The 17,747-nt window shown below is 41.1% G+C and overlaps 1 protein-coding gene across 1 annotated transcript in view; it reads right to left on the reverse strand.

The window, feature by feature from the left end:
- The window catches only part of LOC147994742 (uncharacterized), a 48,663-nt gene extending 32,197 nt beyond the window's left edge, over positions 1-16,466 (reverse strand). Inside the window, exons 1-3 of the mRNA XM_087659535.1 lie at positions 16,236-16,466; positions 14,013-14,082; positions 12,662-12,715 (exon numbers count right to left, since the gene is read on the reverse strand). Of these exons, the coding sequence (XP_087515661.1) occupies positions 12,662-12,715; positions 14,013-14,082; positions 16,236-16,466 (355 nt within the window). The remainder of the gene's footprint in view (positions 1-12,661; positions 12,716-14,012; positions 14,083-16,235) is intronic.
- Between the last annotated feature and the right edge of the window lie 1,281 nt (positions 16,467-17,747).

Raw genomic sequence — 17,747 nt, forward strand, 5'->3', positions numbered from 1 at the left:
ATTGTGTCATTTATCAGTAGAGACGGTGGATTGCATCCAGCCCAGATGTCTCTGTATACTTTAAACATGTCTGGCATGATTTGTCAAACAAATCACTTTGGAATGTGGAGGTATTTTGGCATTTACTATTTGTGTTTACTCTTTGAGGCCGTAGTCCAGATTGAGACAGACTAGGTGACACCATATTACACATGAGTAAGGATCACATGATTCCTCCATGGAAAGGAAAGATGAAGGACCCCATCTTAAAAGCAAACTTAGCTTCCAACACAAATGAGCCTGAGTCTTAGGTCTTTGTTATTGATCACCATAGTGTATGGCCACACTGGTATCTGACAGGACTTGAATTATATGCCCTAAAATTTATGTGTTAAAGATCTGGTACCTCAGAGTACAGCTGTACTTAGAAACATGGTTGGAATAGATATACTAAGTTAAAGCATGATATGAGGACAGGGAGCCCCTGATCCAGCACAACTGATAAAAAGGAAAGAGAAATTATATACAGATACCTGCTTAGAGGAATTCCCTCTGAAGGTTGGAGTTTTGCTTCCACACACTAAGGAAATATCACCAGCTATGACAAGGTTCCAGGATAGCTCTTTCCACGTGTTTTCTGAGGCGGGATGACCTGGCCACCATCTTATCTGGGACTTTCAGACTCCAGGTTGCAGTACAAAAGGCCATTCCATTTGTATGCTATTGGAAACTCAGGAAACTTGTTATACTGTTCTGTGACAGAGATGGAAATATGACCCGGTACCACCCAATGGGAGAACATCTAACTTGCTGAGAAGAAAGGCAACCAGAAAGGGGCCTGGTATGTATTGGTACTAATTGACAGATAATTGGGTGGGTCATTAGAAACCATAGACAGGTCAAGTATAAAGCTTCTGACTTAGTCTACTTTCTGTACAGCAGAAACAGATTTCTAAGTTCACCTAAAAAAGAGAACAAATCTCAAACAAAATTTACATAGCTTTCTATAAAGATCTAGAGAAATCTGGAAATGAACCAGATACTATAGTGTACCTGTGTCTGAATGTTGAGAATTTAGCAGCAAGAAGAGGACTACAGAGTAAAGAGTTATATTTAATGTTCTCACTCACTCTTTGTGGAATTCACTCATACACCCCCTAGGATCTTCAAATGTATAAACAGAAACAAAGACATTTGAAGAATAATTAATGCAGTTTATAGGGACATATTTGCATAGCCTAATATATATGTATATATTATTTTTATATATTAGATTAGTCTATTTTAAGAATGTTGGCTTAAGTAATATAGATATGTAATTAAACATTAATACAAATGTCTAAAATGCCAGTGGCTGATCACAATAAAGTTATATTTTTCACTCACATTATAGTTTAATATGGGTCAGTCCCTTGTAAAGCTAATAACTATGCCACTTGGAATACTTCATATGCAGTGGGGGAAAGGGCATAGAAGAGAGCACATTGATTTTTAGTTACCTCCACCCAGAAGTGACACAGTGTCAATTCTGCTCATTCTGCAAGAGAGTCTAGGTAATGTAGGGGAACATATGGAATATCTGAGGAGCCCTAATTGTGTTTGCCATAGCCATTAAAGGGAATAGGAATATAAAATACATTAACGCACTATGAGATGATTGTTAGATGATAATCTAAGAGTGGAGATACCACTTTATTATGGTTGTGTCAACCTGCTACTTTCCCACCCATAGGCAGATTATTATGCCATAGCTTGTTGCATAGGCTAAATGCTGTTCAAGATCTGTCTCTCATTTAGCCCATGGATTGCCAAAGAAATGCCCCACATGTTACCCCCAAAATGGAATTGCTTCAAGAATAAGCAAAAGACTAGGAGGTTGTAAGGCACAGTGGGAAGGAAGAAGTAACAGTGAGAGAATGTCAGGACTTGGAAGAAAAGTTGAAAGGAATCTGAAGGGACCTCACTTGGTCAGATGGCAACAAGATCAAGGGGAGAATAATGGCCAGTGTCACATCCCCTGCATCAGTACAACGAGTAGTCAAGTTTGAATCATTATCAGCTCTTCCTTTATCTGGAATCCTGTCCTTAAACTTAAACAATACCAAAACCCTGGTATCTCAAAACAAAATAAATCTAGTCCAGTCTAAGGAAGGCTGGGATATCCACACAGATTCTTGGCCCACACATACCAGGGCAATGCCGCGGTTTGATACTCTATTTTAAAATGATTCACCTCTCAGACCTTGTGTCCCATTTTTACAATTGTCACCATGGAAATCATCTCTGTGAGGGAAAAAAGGACTTTTCTGTGCATCGGGGAGAGCCACAGAGAGCAGATGACAGCACAGATTTGAAAGTAGGTCCAGGCAGCATATCTTCATAGTTTTTGCCAACAACATTCAACAGAGAAGAAATGTTTTATCTATTTCAATTGTCTTATATTGTGCAAGTAAACCCAGAGGAATATCGAAGAAACTAGTCAAGTAACTATTTAGAGCCAGGAAAGGGGACAAAATGGGGCAGATGATCTGGGAATGAGAATTTGTACTATAGACATTTGCATTTATTAAAAACCATGGACTCTGTGAATATGCTATCTACACAACACACTGAAATCTGTGAAAAAGGAAATAATCTTTCAGTGAACATAGTTTCTTTTTATGAGAATGAAAAACAGGTCAGACTATATGCAGAATGAAGCACTAGAGAAAAAAGATGGGCGTATGTTGAATGGCCATGTCAGGATGTGTAGGACGTGAGAACATGAGGCAATCTGGGTACCTGGCTGCTTCTAATCCATTGCATTCTTTCTCAGTTCTCTGGAGATAATTACAGAGGTAGGGAGGCAAGGAAGAGGAAGATGGTGATACTGGGTTTCTGTACAGTGCAGATCAGGACTAGAGAGTTTAAAGGTGTGGATGTTACTCAAAAGGGTGGCTGTGGATGGATGGAAGACTTGGGGCTATCAGGTGGCAGATATGGTGCTGACAGGTGATACAGCACATTATTCTTTTTTATGTTTCTAATTGAAATAGAATTACATCAATTGTCCCCTCCTTTTCCTCCAGCTCCTCTCTTGAATCCCTTCTCCTCAAGTTAATAACCCATATAGATTTATATACATAATACACATACACATAATTATCATACACAGTACTTAATACTGATGATAAAAGATTGTTACTAGTATAGCTCATATTTACTACACTATTATTTTAATTTGCTTCTTATAATTTAAAAAAAGAAAATTTAGGTGTGCAAGACACATTTTTCAAAGAAGTATAGCTCATCAAAGAAGTGTCTCTTTACATCAGATGGAAACTATCACAAAGTCACAAATGGACACAATGCAGAGATTAGTAGACCCAATTAGTGCATCTATGTCACAGTTCTTGCATCTATGATTCGGGAACCATAACAGATCCAATCCATACATCTACTTCATAGCTCCAGCATCTTTGTTTCAGAGAATGGTGCCGAAGAGATGGTGGGAAAATAATAAGAGCCCAAATACCAATAAATCTGTTCCAAACAGTCTCTCCTAGAAATGGCTGCATAAACAAACCCAGAACAATGGACAACATCAATGAACATGTTAACACAGAAGGGGAAATTTTTTACAGGGTCCAACCCTTAGACAAAGAACTACAGGTAGCTAAGGGAGACTTATCCTCTCCAAGGGATGAGCCCCTTTATTGGTTGTTAAATGCAGAGTGTTCAGCCCTAAAACCAATATAAATATATACAACAAAACCTGGTTGAACGTATATACATTTGTGTGTGTGTCACTTTCCTAGAGCTCTTCAAATGAAAACCTATTCCTGGGTGATGCCTTGATTGTAATCTTTGGAAGTAGTGGGGTACATAAACAGAGATGATAAATGTTTACTGTTTTAACACACATACACTCTCACTCTCACACACACACACACACTATCACACTATCATATTATCATACTATCTAGGGAGCTACATTTCAATCACATGCCCAAAACTCCAGCTAGTATGATTGAAATGGCCTGGGCTTATCCAGGTATCTCTCTCCACTCCATTTCTCATCTTGCAACAATGCAGGTGTTGCTTTTCTCATAAAGGCTGATCTCACAACTAAAAGGGAATCTGCGATGCTTTTTAAGATCTAAGGCTGCAAGTCATGTTGTATCATGTTATGCAAATTCCAGTGGCTTAAAAATGTCAGGGGTTAATTAGAATTCAAGGAATAGGAAATAGATACCTCCTCTTGAAGAGAGCTGGGAGAGTGACAGTACAAAAGGACAAATGATTACGGAGTCCATCTTGAGCAGTGACCTGCCCTGATGGGAAAGCACACATTTGAAAGATCTACCTGTTTGCCTTTAAAGTTCCATTTAACCACTCATTAAGGATGTCCTCTTTAATTAGACTTAGGTTTACCATCCAGCACCTACACTGCCTTTCTAAGCATGGTCTCTGCCCCTCATGAGCGCTTTTATGACCCCTAACCAGACTTGAACACTCTAAGGAAAAGACAGTCTTAAGTAGCTGTGTGCAACGAATCAATAAATTCATAGGATTTTCTGTTTGTGGCATGCTTCCTTTGTGACAGGGACTGTTTCACATACCTTGTACATACTGACCTCTGTGAATATTACAAAGCATTGTATTACCTATGTAAGTGTTACCACCCTGTGAGTAAGCACCATTATTCTCATTTTCACACTAAGACAGTGAGACACAAAGGGTTATATCCTCTACTTATCTCCTGTGTGCTGGGCCTGGTTCTAGATCTACTTAATCTGGTTCAGAGCCTGTGCTTCCAGGCTTTGCTATCTTAGTAAGACTTTAATCAACTGTAGCTAAGACAGGCTTGGAATGTGAAAGAAGAAAACACCATCCAAGGTAGAATTATAAAGAAGCCTTGTACTATATTGCCTAAAACCATCAACCCTGGAGGCACTGGCTACCTTTAATTTCAGCTCTGCCAAGTACTGTTGTCACCTTGAGGGTATGCTCTCTGAATCTCTTTTCAGAATAACACCTCTCTCCTAGGCCTGGGGTGGGGCTCTGGGAGAACAGGGCAGGGGAAGTGCTGAGCTTAGCTCTTTCTACACAAGAGTGCCCAATGCACCTTCACATGAATCACATGCAAATCAGGGAAGCAGAATGGCAAAGCAATGCTGGAAAGATGGCCTCGGTGTCCTCCGAAGTATGAAGTTTATACTGAGGGTGAAAGCGTCCCCTACACAAAAGTCTGCCTTCGAAATCTTAAATACAAAGAAAACTAAATTAGTAAAGGAAAAACAATCAAAATTGTCAAGTCAAGGGAAGCTCAAACAAACATTTCACTTGGGCGGGTTTCTCTTTCATGAAAGGTGAAGAGATGAGATACGAATTGTTTCTAAGGTTTGAAAAGGAAGAAAGAAAACGCAGGTAAACCGTGAAGCAATGCAAATCTCAAGTTAACCGGACTACCACTGAGGAGAACAGAAAACGATTTAAATTTTTTTCAAAAGGGGTGGGGGGACAGACAGACAGAGAGACAGGCAGGAAACAAACTCCAGGGCACTAAAGAGCTAATGCTAGCTTTCAAAGGGTCAAGAATGCTGTTATGAAATCAATATCTGAGCACCGAGTGCTGAAAGGCTTGAAACCTATTGACGTAGGTTTTATTAGAAGAAGCTGGTGCTGGGTGCACTGAGTGAGCTGTGCCTGAGATCTGATGAGAGAGTCCCAGGCACGGTCACTGGGGTTGTTTAAATAATTACATTTGGGTCACACAGATGAAGCCTTTATTAGAAAATTAGCAAATAACTTTTGCAGAAAGACAAAGAGATGCATCTTAAATTAAATTTCTTCCATCTTTCCTGACTCTACTGTGGCTTGACCTTCTCCTCTGTCCTAAACTAAGTGTGGGGGAGAGGAATGTATAAGCTCCTGAGGCCAGCCCAGCCCATTACATTCATAGAATATATATGTATATACAACAGAAAACAGAAAACCACCACCTAGCGTTGTTTCCCAGGAGGAAACTAGGAACGCTTTCTCTTCAAATAATAAAGACAAATTGAAATAATACCCCCTCACAAACATACACGCATTTGAAAAAAATGACTTTCATAAAAGAATAGCCACAGGAAGACCAGCGGAGGCAACTAACCTGGACCCTTGGGGGTCCAAGAAACTGAATCACCAACCAAAGAGCAAGCATGGGTTAGACTTAACCCCCACTGCCCACCCCTACGCATTCCTAGCAAATGTGTAGTTTGGTCTTCATGCAGGTCCCCGACAACTGGACCAGGGACAGTCACTGAGTCTGTTGCCCCCCTGTGATTCAGTTCCCCTAGCTGAGCTGCCTTGTGTGGCTTCATGGGGAGACGATATGCCTAGTTCTCCGTGACTTGATGTGGAGCTGGGCGGAGAGGGTTGAGGGGGTAGCGAGAGTTGGGAGAATGGGGAGGTTGGGAAAGGATGTGGTGAGGAGTGAGGAGGGTAAGGAGTGGTGGGATGGGGATGGGGATGGGGTGGGAGGTGATATCCAGAAGGGGGCTCCCCCTTCTCAGAGAATAAGGGGAAGGGGAAGTGGGGGGAGTTTCTGAGTGAGGAGGCACTGGAAAGAGAGGGGGGCGGTTATGTAAAATGAATAAATACATTTTTAAAAAATGAAAAAAAAGAAGATCTGCTATACAAAGCTCAGTGGGGCTCCACGAGGTCTGCAAAGCTCTTTTTCCCATTTCCTGCTAAGGATGCAGCACTGTGGGTTATAAATGCGCAGCACTGTAGTCACTGCCTTTAGAAAAGAGGCAGAGAGGCACCATTTAGCCTAAGTATTAGAAGCATTTTACAAAGGGAGGAAAAATAAAATACAAGGTTGCTTAGATTTCACTGGGCGAAGCAACGCTATTCCCTTAATCATCTATTCAGCAGGCATTTGCGAAATGCGTAATGTGTACCAGGCAATAATCCAGAGCCTGGAGAGATACAACAAACAGGACAGAGTCCCTGTTCTCCTGGGTTTTCTATTCCTGGGGATGGAAACAGAAAATAAACAAGACATAAAAAGCCATCACACCCAGTGGAGTTTACAGATCTCGGGAGAAGCCATTCGGGGAAGAACTCCAGGGGTGGGGGGAAAGAACCCTAAAGAAAATGAGGGGGCCTGATAAGAGAGCATCTGAGTAGAGATATGACAAGATCAAAGGCACAAGTCACTGTGTGGCACTGTGTGACTTGTGCCACTCTCAAAAAGACCTCGTGCTGTCTTTAACCTGAGCACCCGTATTAGGTCCTAACCTCTACACAGCACTGCACTGGGGACCATTTGTAGCATATGGACTTTGGCGGGGACATTTTCAAACTGTCACAAAAATGGAACTAGATACAGAAAAAAAAAGAGACTTTCTGATAAAGAACTATCAGAATGGATATGGTTTGTAATGGTTTGTCAGGTTGGTACCATCATGCCTACCACTCAGGTCTGTAAAGCTCCTGCAGTGTCTTCACGACTGCAAACTTCAGAAGAACTCAGCCAGGGATGAGTACGAGAAATAGGTAGGAACCGTGATGTAAGCTCGTTATTTAAAAAGAAAGAAAGTTTGGGGGCTTCGGAAATTGCTGTGAGAAGCAGAGCTTGATCCCCAGTACCTACATCCAAGGCAAACTTGGCTGCAGGCACAGTGGAAGTGGAGAAAGAGGGGTTCTAAGACCAGGTAAAACGCTAACCACAAACACGCACACTTTACTGCCGTCCAACCGCGAGCATTTGCCTTAACCGTAATGGTCACATTAAACGAGCAATCACAGTCTGACTTTGAGAAGGTTTGCGGAAGAACTCAGTGCTGTGCAGTGCTAATGTCTGGATCAGCCGTGAGCATCAGAAACTACCACTTCCGAATTCCTTTGCACTTAGAGATTGACTGTTTGAGCAAGTTCTCTCAGAACTACTTCTCCTGGGTCCAATGTTCCAGCTACTGCTATTCTGGGCAGCAGTTCGCATACCCATTGTAGTCCACAGGAGGCTCACAGACGCTCACAGATTCTCCACTACTCCTACTGAGTGGGCACGCCACACAATCCACTCAATTAAAGCTGAGATGTTTTTCTCCTCTGCTCTAATCATGCTCACCACATTTTTTTTTTGCTTAATTCCTTGGGGATTTAAATTTGCCACAACAAACATTAAATGTCAGTGGGATTTTCACTGAATATGTCTTATAGGAAGTGTTCAAATTTCATTATGCATCTAAATTAGAGCAATATCGATAGCAAATGGGTGCCATACTGTAGAGAAATCCTCTGTGTATTGTATGGTGTTTTACCTGTTAATTAAGAAGACTTTGGCCGGGTTGGGGATTTAGCTCAGCGGTAGAGCGCTTGTGAGCGAGCGCGAGGCCCTGGGTTCGGTCCCAGCTCCGGAAAAAAAAAAAAAAAAAAAGAAGACTATGGCCTATAGCTTAGGCAGGAAATAGAGGTTGGACCTTCTATCTCAGGTGGGGAAAGAATTCAGGGAAGGCAGGGGAAGGAGCCCAAAAAGAGGAGACAGATGCATGAACACACGGTACCTGAGCTCGGGGAACCAGCCACTGGCAAAATGTAGATTAAAATAAATGGGTATCATGATCTTCTCAGAGTGGAGACTCGCTATATGTCAAGGTATTTATAAGCATAATTTGAGTCTGAGTCTTATTGCTGGGAGCATGGGGCTGGGAGGCAGAACTGGGACTTAACTTCAACACCTTACACTCACAGTCCTGATCTTGCCTGTAACATGTCCATGGTTCTGTGCCAAAGTATGGGTGGAATATTGGGGCTATGTCCCCTCAAGTAGCTGTAACTGCCATCTAATCACTCATTAGGAAGCCTCTACCCTTAGAACACATTCTTCTACTGCAAACGTCTGTGTCAAAACTTTAGCTACCTACCCTGATATCCTTTTGGCTTTTTAAAAATTGATTATTTTATTAATTTACATTTCAAATGTTGTTCCTCTTCCCAGTTACCTCTTCACAAACCCCTTATCCCATCCTTCCTCCCCACTGCTTCTATGAGGGTGCTCCCCTGTCTACACACCCACTCATGCCTCATGGCCCTAGCATTCTCCTACACTGGGGCATTGAGACTCCACAGGACCAAGGACTTCCCAGTCCATTAATTCCAGATAAGCCATCCTCTGCTACATAAGCGGCTGGAGCCATCGGTGTGTGCTCTTTGGTTGGTGGTTTAGTCCCTGGGAGCTTTAGGGGGTCTGGTTGGTTTAATATTGTTTTTCTTCCTATGGAGTTGCAAATCCCTTCAGCTCCTTCAGTCCTTCTCCTAACTCCTCCACTGGGATCCAGGTTATCAGTCTGATGGTTGGCTTCGAGCATCTACATCTGGCAGAACCTCTCAGGGTACAGCTATACCAGAATCCTGTCAGCTTGCACTTCTTGGCATCAGCAATAGTGTCTGGGTTTAGTGTCTGATGATGGGGTGAATCCCTAGGTGGGGCAGTCTCTGGATGGTCTTTCCTTCAGTCTCTGCTCCATTCTTTGTCCCTGCATTTTCTTTAGACAAGAGCAATTCTGGTTTAATATTTTTGAGATGGGCGGGTAGCTCCATCCCTCAACCCTGGGCCATGCCTAACCACTGGATAAGGTCTCTACAGGTTATATCTACCCTTTGTTGTATATTTTGGCTAATGTCATTCCTGTTGGGTCCTGGGAACCTCTTGCTTCCTACTGGCTACTCCCAGCTCCCCATCCCCCACTACTACACACCTCCCTCCTGACCCTCTGGTACCTCTCCTTTCCTCCTACACTTGATCCTGCCCCCCTTTTTCCTCTCCCTCTCTCCCTCCCAGCTTTCTCCCTTCCTCTATCTCCCGTGATTATTTTGTTCCCCCTTCTAAGTAGGACTGAAGCATCTATACTTTGATCTTCCTTCTTCTTGAGCTTCATATCCTACCAGATATCTTAACCAGCATCTCTAATAGACACCTCAACTTAACATACTCTAAAAAAATTGTGTGACATTACTCAAAACATGTTTTTTTTTCCTTAGTTCCCCAATCCACTAATAAATAAAACCTTACCTTTCCAGTTGTTTAGGTGAAAAGACTTAGAATCACCTTTAATATCCCCTGCTACCACCCCCATCAAACCAGCAACAAACATTGCTGCCTCTGGCTTTAAGGTAGAAACAGGAACTTTAGGAAGAAAAGGATTTTTGTCTTCAACTTTGAAAAGTCAACCAAGAACTTCATGTATGCTAGGTACTCAATAAACCTGGGTTATATGTTACAAAGCAAACAATGGCTCCTGTGAGCATGTGTCTCCAGGGAGTTTGCTATTAAGCCAACTAGGTGACATCTATTCTAGAGACCACTGAATTCCAAAGAAAACATACACCAGCAGTTTAAGATTCTTCATGCAGTGTGTGGGAACCTGCATTATGGGACAGCCCGCTGCTCCAACATGGTCCCAGAGGCCCAGGCCTGGGTATTGAACGCCATAGTCACAGGAGTAATCTTAGTTGTGCACTGCTCCAGACACTCTGTGCCTCATACTAAACCCCTGGCCCCTGTTCCAATATCCTTTGGAACACAAGAAGCTTCCTGTTTCTATGAAAACGGAACTCAATACCTCTGAAAAAGGCCCAGAATTCAGAGAATTCAGAAAAGCCAATTTGTGCTTCCTGGAGGATGAAAGGGCCCAGAATTTAGAAAGGACAAAGACTTTATTTTACTCTTTCTCAGTTCTCTCTCTCTCTCTCTCTCTCTCTCTCTCTCTCTCCACCTCTTTGTGTGTGTGTGTGTGTGTGTGTGTGTGTGTGTGTGTGTGTGAAAGGGAGAAGGGGGAGAGAGTCATAGAGACAGAGAATGTTTACTCATATGTATATACCCCTACGATTCCTCTTATTGACTCATTTGCCAATCTTTCTTCAACGTGCAATGACTTTACTAATCTTTTACTGTTTTAATACTGGGGGAGATTGAAATAGTGTTAAAAGTCAAAGTGATATGTATAAGAAAGTATATTCAAAGCAATATAAATCAAATGAGACATTTGGCTTTTAAACAAGAGCCTAAGGGATGATCAAGAAGAGCATGTTTAAATAATCATAATCTATACAGCTCTGTTTTAGGAGTGGGTAGACCAGATGGAGACTTGTAGTAACAAGTGAAACATGGTGGTTTCTGATAACTTTAAGGCAAGTGAGTTCTTTACTCACTGAAAAAGTATTTCCTATTTTAAAACTCCTATATACATATACATACACATATACATATACATAACCATGACTGTAACATTAATCCCAATGAAATATTTTATAACTGACACGTCTAAGATTTCTATCAGGACAGAAGTACCACATTTATTTGTAAAAGGCAAAATTAGAAGACAGAATTGTCACAATCAGCAAATGAGAAACTTGGCCAACCAAGAAACAAGGGTATTTCCGTATTCAGGTGCCAATTCAACTTAATTAAAGGTAATCAAACAATCTAATAGTTATATTAAGTAATAAAATCAGAAAGTAAAGCCAAGGTCAAGCACGCAGAAACAAATTATTCCAAGGAAAGCAATTGCCTAAGGAGTATTAAAAAAAATGAGTTTTCAGAGTCTTACCTACCTAAGCTAAAAAAAGCTCTGTATTCAAAGATGCCTGGAGAGCACATTTGAATCAGTGTTGTGTATATCTCTAATGCAAACTTGAGACTGGAATAATAAAAGAAAGAGAAGGAAATGTACAAATTTAGGCACATATATATTTAAATACATAAAGTATAAGTGAAAAAAACCCATCAAAAGAAAGGATTTTAGTCCAAGCATATCAATTGTCCTCTCTCGTTTTACTGCAACCCTACTAATAAGACAGCATTATCTTATCCATCTAATTGCTAACAAGAGTGCCCCACAGAGAGGTCCCATAAGAGCTCCTCGTCACAAAACCAGCAGCAAGTACTAAGGTTTGAACTCACATTGGCCTAAATTCCAGACCTTGTTTATTCTACTTGATGATCTCCTATAACAGAAATGTGGTTGAGCACGGTTCTGAGAGCCTGGATCTGACGTGCAACAACAATGAGTTTTTAGCTGGAGATTACAAAAATACTATCAAGAAACAACAGCAACAATGACGATAATCACCTATCAGACACCAAGCAAGAGCAGAACACAAGCTGTCAAAGAGTCTATCAAAATGGCTCTGACCAGTGTTCCAAGAGGAAAGAGAGCCCTAGCTGGACACTTCCCTATTCACAAAGATCCCTGAAGAAACAATGGAATCTTTCCCACCCAGGGAACAGAGTAGAAGAAAAGAGTAAGCCACCATCTGTGAGTGACACTGGTGAGACCCATTGTACAGTCACCTGCAGAGCTGTGAGAAAATAATGGGACCTCCATATTTCTTCTAGGATCACAGTCATAGCAAAAATAAACCCACCAGCATAGCAGCTAACCTGTGCTAAAACATGGAGACACCAACACTGAGCACTTAGCAGTGTCACATCATTTGATCACAGTACTCCTTCAAGGTCAATGTTCTTGACGTTCTTACTTTATAAATAAGAAAGTCATGGCTGCGGAACAGTAGACACCAGAAATTCAACTATGATGCTTAGATCTTCAGCCTCTTTTTCAGTGTTCTCATCCGTAAGGAGATTTCTACTTTCATCACTTTATTTCTTATCAAAAAACACTCTAGAGTCCAGGCAATGATTTGTTACCTTTTAATGTGATAATGTAGTCACCAATTTTAAGCCTGCAAAACACGTTGATGTCTGAAAAAAGAAACAAATCATGGAGACCATTTGCAAAAAAATTGGAAAAAAATTAACCACATACAGTTAAATGCCTAAGGGGATATTGCATTAAGCCATGTGGTCATTTGGAGCTAAACTTTCATTTGGTGAAACAGAAGCAGTATTTTTTGTGATTAATGATTGCCCTTTAACAGGCTTGATATGATGTAGACTGGAGAAAGGAAGGTTCTGCCAGCTCAGCTTCCTAATAAGGGATTGGCCGCTCCTAGTGGGCCTTCTCCATCCTTAGTCATGAACAAATGACCTTTCTCCTCCAGAGGACGAGAACATCGTGTATACAATACATTCATGTCGCACTCACCTGCTAATAGCTACTATCTTCTCAGCATCCACCGTTCCCTTTCTGACCCTTGCATCTCCTCTCTTTCTTCTGCACTCAAGGGTAAAAAAAAAAAATCTATATCCAGATTCTATGAAGCTTGGAGAGACTGCAACTGATCATTTTGGCAAGTCTAAACTTACGCTAATATGTCATCCAAATCCAAAGACCAATCGGAGACAGATAAGAGAGGATTACCTAAAAATGCTTTGAATGAAATGAAGGTACAGAAGCATCAAGACAATAAAATACAAGGCAACATACAAAACTCCGTTTCTATTGATAACAAATCTGTTTTGAGGTCTCTGGGATATAGTACAGTATTTATTGATAATGAAAGATGAAAAATAAGAAATGAATAATGAAAAAAATGGCCAACCTATATGTCATATAATTCTGGTTTTGTTTTGAACATGAGTATATAGCTGTTTAAAGATAGAAAAGTTATAGAAAATAAGTTTATAATCGATACTAGTTTTTTCTAGATCATTGGACTATAAGTAATAAACCGTATTTCTAATGTTTCTCTAATAGACCTAAGTTGGGGCAAATTTTAAGTACGTGAAATGATTTTATGTTGTATTTGATACAAGGAACAGGACTTTTTGTTTTTTTGGGGGGTGAGTAATGGTACTTAAATGTCACTGAATAATCTTTTAAAGCAAACTTCACCAAGCACCAAAACCCTCTAGATCACCTTCCTGGCTCAGCCATGGACCATGTGCACATCCTAGCTACAACACTCTGAAACTGTCTTCTTATTAGATCTAAGCTTTTTCTCTAAGAAGTAACATTCTTTCACACCACGTTCTCAATTCTATGCTGGTCAGTGACAATGTTCGGGTTTCCTTTTCTTTCTATCTGTACCTGGAAATGCATTAACCTCCTTCCACATATAACTTCGTTTAGCTGTCCAATTGTTCAAAGATCTTTTACCTGTCAGCAGGCTCATCTGTGTCTGAAGTTCAGCTGGGGCCTCTTCCACGGTCTTCTCAAGGAAGCTGCTCTAAAAAGTAACATTCTTTCACATCCCCTCCAGGGTAGTTCTCTCGGGAATTACAGGCCACGTGCTGTTGCATGTTCACAACAGCTTTGCTTTCCACGTAACATATACTTCTAAGTAGTTCATGCATAATGCATGGCTTCATGTTTTCTTTAACATCATAAGCATGTTGTCCCACTGTTTTATGAGAAAAGGAAGTCAGATGTTAGTATGATTTATTTATTTTGATAGTGGCGGTCTTGAATGCTTACATGCACAAAGAGGTTTCATTTGAGTTGTTTTTTGTTTGAAGTGTTCAGCTTTGGTCAAGTATGTCTCAGCCCTTAGCGTGCTGGATTCGTGTTTCCCCATGTCACTAGTGATCCTGTGGTACAGCTGCTCTATTTTATCTCACAAGGCACTCAGGCTGGTGTCTGTTTTGGTCTTTGCTTCCATTTTGCCCCTTTCCACTGTAAGATACACAAGGCCAGGCTTTCTTTTCCCTGTCTTCTTTGTCACTTCTCCTCTTGAGATTTATTTATTTATCCTTCTCTTTAAAATGGATTTCCAACACCTTTCCCCCTGATGGTTGTAGAGTAGGTTGTTTAAGAACAATGCAAAAGTACTGAATAAACAGGCAGTGTGGGAGTATAGGGCCAGGATTCAGAAGAATGAACAGGGGTTTGTTGTTTTTACTCTGGAGGCACTTGCCTACTTGAAAACAATAAATGAAAGGGCAAGAAATCGAAAAGAACGTTTGATGGATTCAGGAAGCTGAGAGAAAAGTTCTGCTTAACCCAGGAAAGAGGTGGGGTCCATGAAACACCCTGGTATTTCAGGAAAGGGAAACTGAAGCAATGTCATAACACAGTGAATCAGTCCAGTTCTACATTATGGCAATTCCTGATTGAGGTTTACCCCTGACACTGCTGTCCTTTGATAGTTTCAATTGTTTGCTGCCTTTTCACATCATGTTGTTACATTGGTTTCCACCTGACATTTTTTTATTAATTAATTTCTTGCATCCACTTATTGTCCCTCGTGCTCCTTCTCACCAGCAAGAAAACACGCAGGGACATAGGAATCCTAGCTGCGACCAAACTTTATTAATATCTTAAGGAGAAGCCCCAGTGCGCCAACATGGCGCGGCTATATACACCCTAGCGCGGCACATCCACACCTGATTGGTCGCTTACCCATGATCTCATAAGGCACGCCCCAGAATGGGCAAAGACCTGGCACAAAGGCACTCTTGCACATGCGCACACAGTTAACTTCCTGAAAGGAAGTTGGCTTGGCGCGGCGGAGGCCAGAGCCATCTTGTCTAGCTCGGCCTTCCACGTGGGGCGCAGTGGAAGCCAGCGCCATCTAGTGGTGGCGAATGTTATTGCGGCCCTCTACATCCCCTATTTATTTATTTTATAACAGTCTTGATTTATTTTATATTATTTTATAACAGTCCTGATCACCCTATCGCATGCAATGAGGAAACCTCAGCGATGTGGAAGGGCTGATCAAAGGATCATTGAGTCTCTCTCATCCCAGTGCAATGGATCCACAGATCCATGGGGTGCAAGAGCAGAGAACTCAGATACCAACTAATTCTTGAAGATAGATAACCAAATTTTAGGGGAGGCCCCTTGTTCAAATGGCCACAAGTGCTTGAGTGATAACGGCCTTGTCACGTTTCTGTTGAGATCTGAGTTTGCAAACCAACCATAGCATGAATACTAATCCACAGCATAGGGCTGCACCAAACGGAGCCACTCCCAATAAGTAGTGGGCACCTCATCTGGTTCACCTCAGCTGTTACCACCAAGGGCTGTAGTCAAGCCGCTCCTATAATAGAATTTAGAATTTCCAATTGTTAGTAACTACTCCAGAAAGTTTACCCACTGTGCTTGTCTAACAATAGATTGGGGGAGGATAACTCCAGACACTGCAGACACAATGTCTGCAGCAATAATGGCTGCTACAATAGCAGCGAAAGTGTCAAGGTCTTTTCCAGGACAGTTCAGGATCAGTCATTTTTCTCTGGAACAACCAGCAGACAATGGAACCATTTCTGAGATCTGTACAACCAGGGCAGAGTTCCCCAGTCCACAGCAGCTTTACGCAGGTAGCATTCCTGTGAAGCTACAGTCTGTAAAATGACCAGTTAAGGCAGCAAGAGTCACCAGGGAAATGAGGGAGGCAGCAACAGCTGGAGTCCAGTCTTCTCCAGCAAGCAGCAGTGCACAGAGAGTCAGAGAGCGGACCACAGTGGGACGGGACACACGTAGCAGTAACACTGACTGCAGCAACGGCAAAATCTCTGTGATGACAAAAGGTGAAGGGGAATCTTCTATCTTCCTCTCAGGGCAGAGGAATGACTCCAGGGACCCGAACCACGAGAGCTGAATCTTCATGTAACCAGGATCAGCAAGTCTCAGCAACCACTCAGGCAGCTGGCACACTCTTGTAGCATCCTGTAGAAAAAACACAAACATTCCCTCTTCCCCATATAAAATATCTGGACAGGATCATGTCAATATGTGGATCTCTCTATTTCACCTAGGCAGAAGTATGCCTAGTTGTAGGGTGCCATAAACTTTGGCATCCAAATTTTAAAATTGAAATAAAAGGAGCATTATATAGCGTACAGGGATAACTCCCCCTTTTTATTTATTAAGATATATTAAAGATATTATTAATTAAGGTAAGTCCTCGAGGATTAAATTGAGGACACTGAGCACTTGTATTTATAAATTGACTTGTATATCAAATTATTGTCTCCAGCATTATTGTTTTGGATATATAAAGAATGAGATTTTTTGACTAATTGTTCCTATGTAAGGCCTACAATCTGTCTGGTATCATTGTCCTCCCTTGTTAAGGAGCCCAGGCAATCCAGTTTGAGTTCTTAAATGGTCTATTAAGGAACAGTATTTAGTGCTCTTAACCACTAAGCCATTTCTCTAGCACCTCACAAACTTTATTTACCTAAACATAAGCATTAATTAGAAATGTCAAATCTTGTAAATATTGTCCAGATTTAGTAGTACTAGAAATCCCTGAACTGGCAGTGTGAGGCTGGGAGTTGAAAGTAAGCAAATGGAGTCTTCCTCTTTTCATGAGGGTGTGTTATCAACTCCATTACCATTTTTAAAGAACTGGGTCTATGGTTTTCTTTAGTTGTCTGAGCCAGAGCACTGAAAGGACAGTGAGTTGTCAGACAATTTATACTGAAATCACTCATTGATTTTAAGTAGAAAACCTGTCTTTAATAAAGCATTAAGTAATTGAAATCAATTGTAAACCACAAGCCACACATTGGCTATCAGTATATGAATTGAAGGCTTGATTTTTTAACATTTTTAAAACAGTGGCTACAGCACGTAATTTAATAGTCTGTGTTGAAGCAGGGGAAACTCAAGAGAATAAACAAGTGATCCAATCATATATGTAGCCTTTTCATTAGATGAACCGCCTATAAATACACTAAGCGCATTTCCTATGGGTTATATGCACAAATATACAGGAAGTACAAAAGCATGTAAAGAGTAAAATTATTAATTTTGTCTGAAAAATTTGTATATGTAATAGGCCAAATATCAGTATTTTGTAATAACCAATTAACTGTTGTTTGGAATAAGATATGTTTTACCAGGTTTCTTTTTAAAATACTTCCATGACTCTAGACTACAATT

This window comes from Rattus norvegicus, chromosome 4 (assembly GCF_021556685.1).
Source record: "Rattus norvegicus strain SHRSP/BbbUtx chromosome 4, alternate assembly SHRSP_T2T, whole genome shotgun sequence".
Taxonomy (NCBI): Eukaryota; Metazoa; Chordata; class Mammalia; order Rodentia; family Muridae; genus Rattus; species Rattus norvegicus.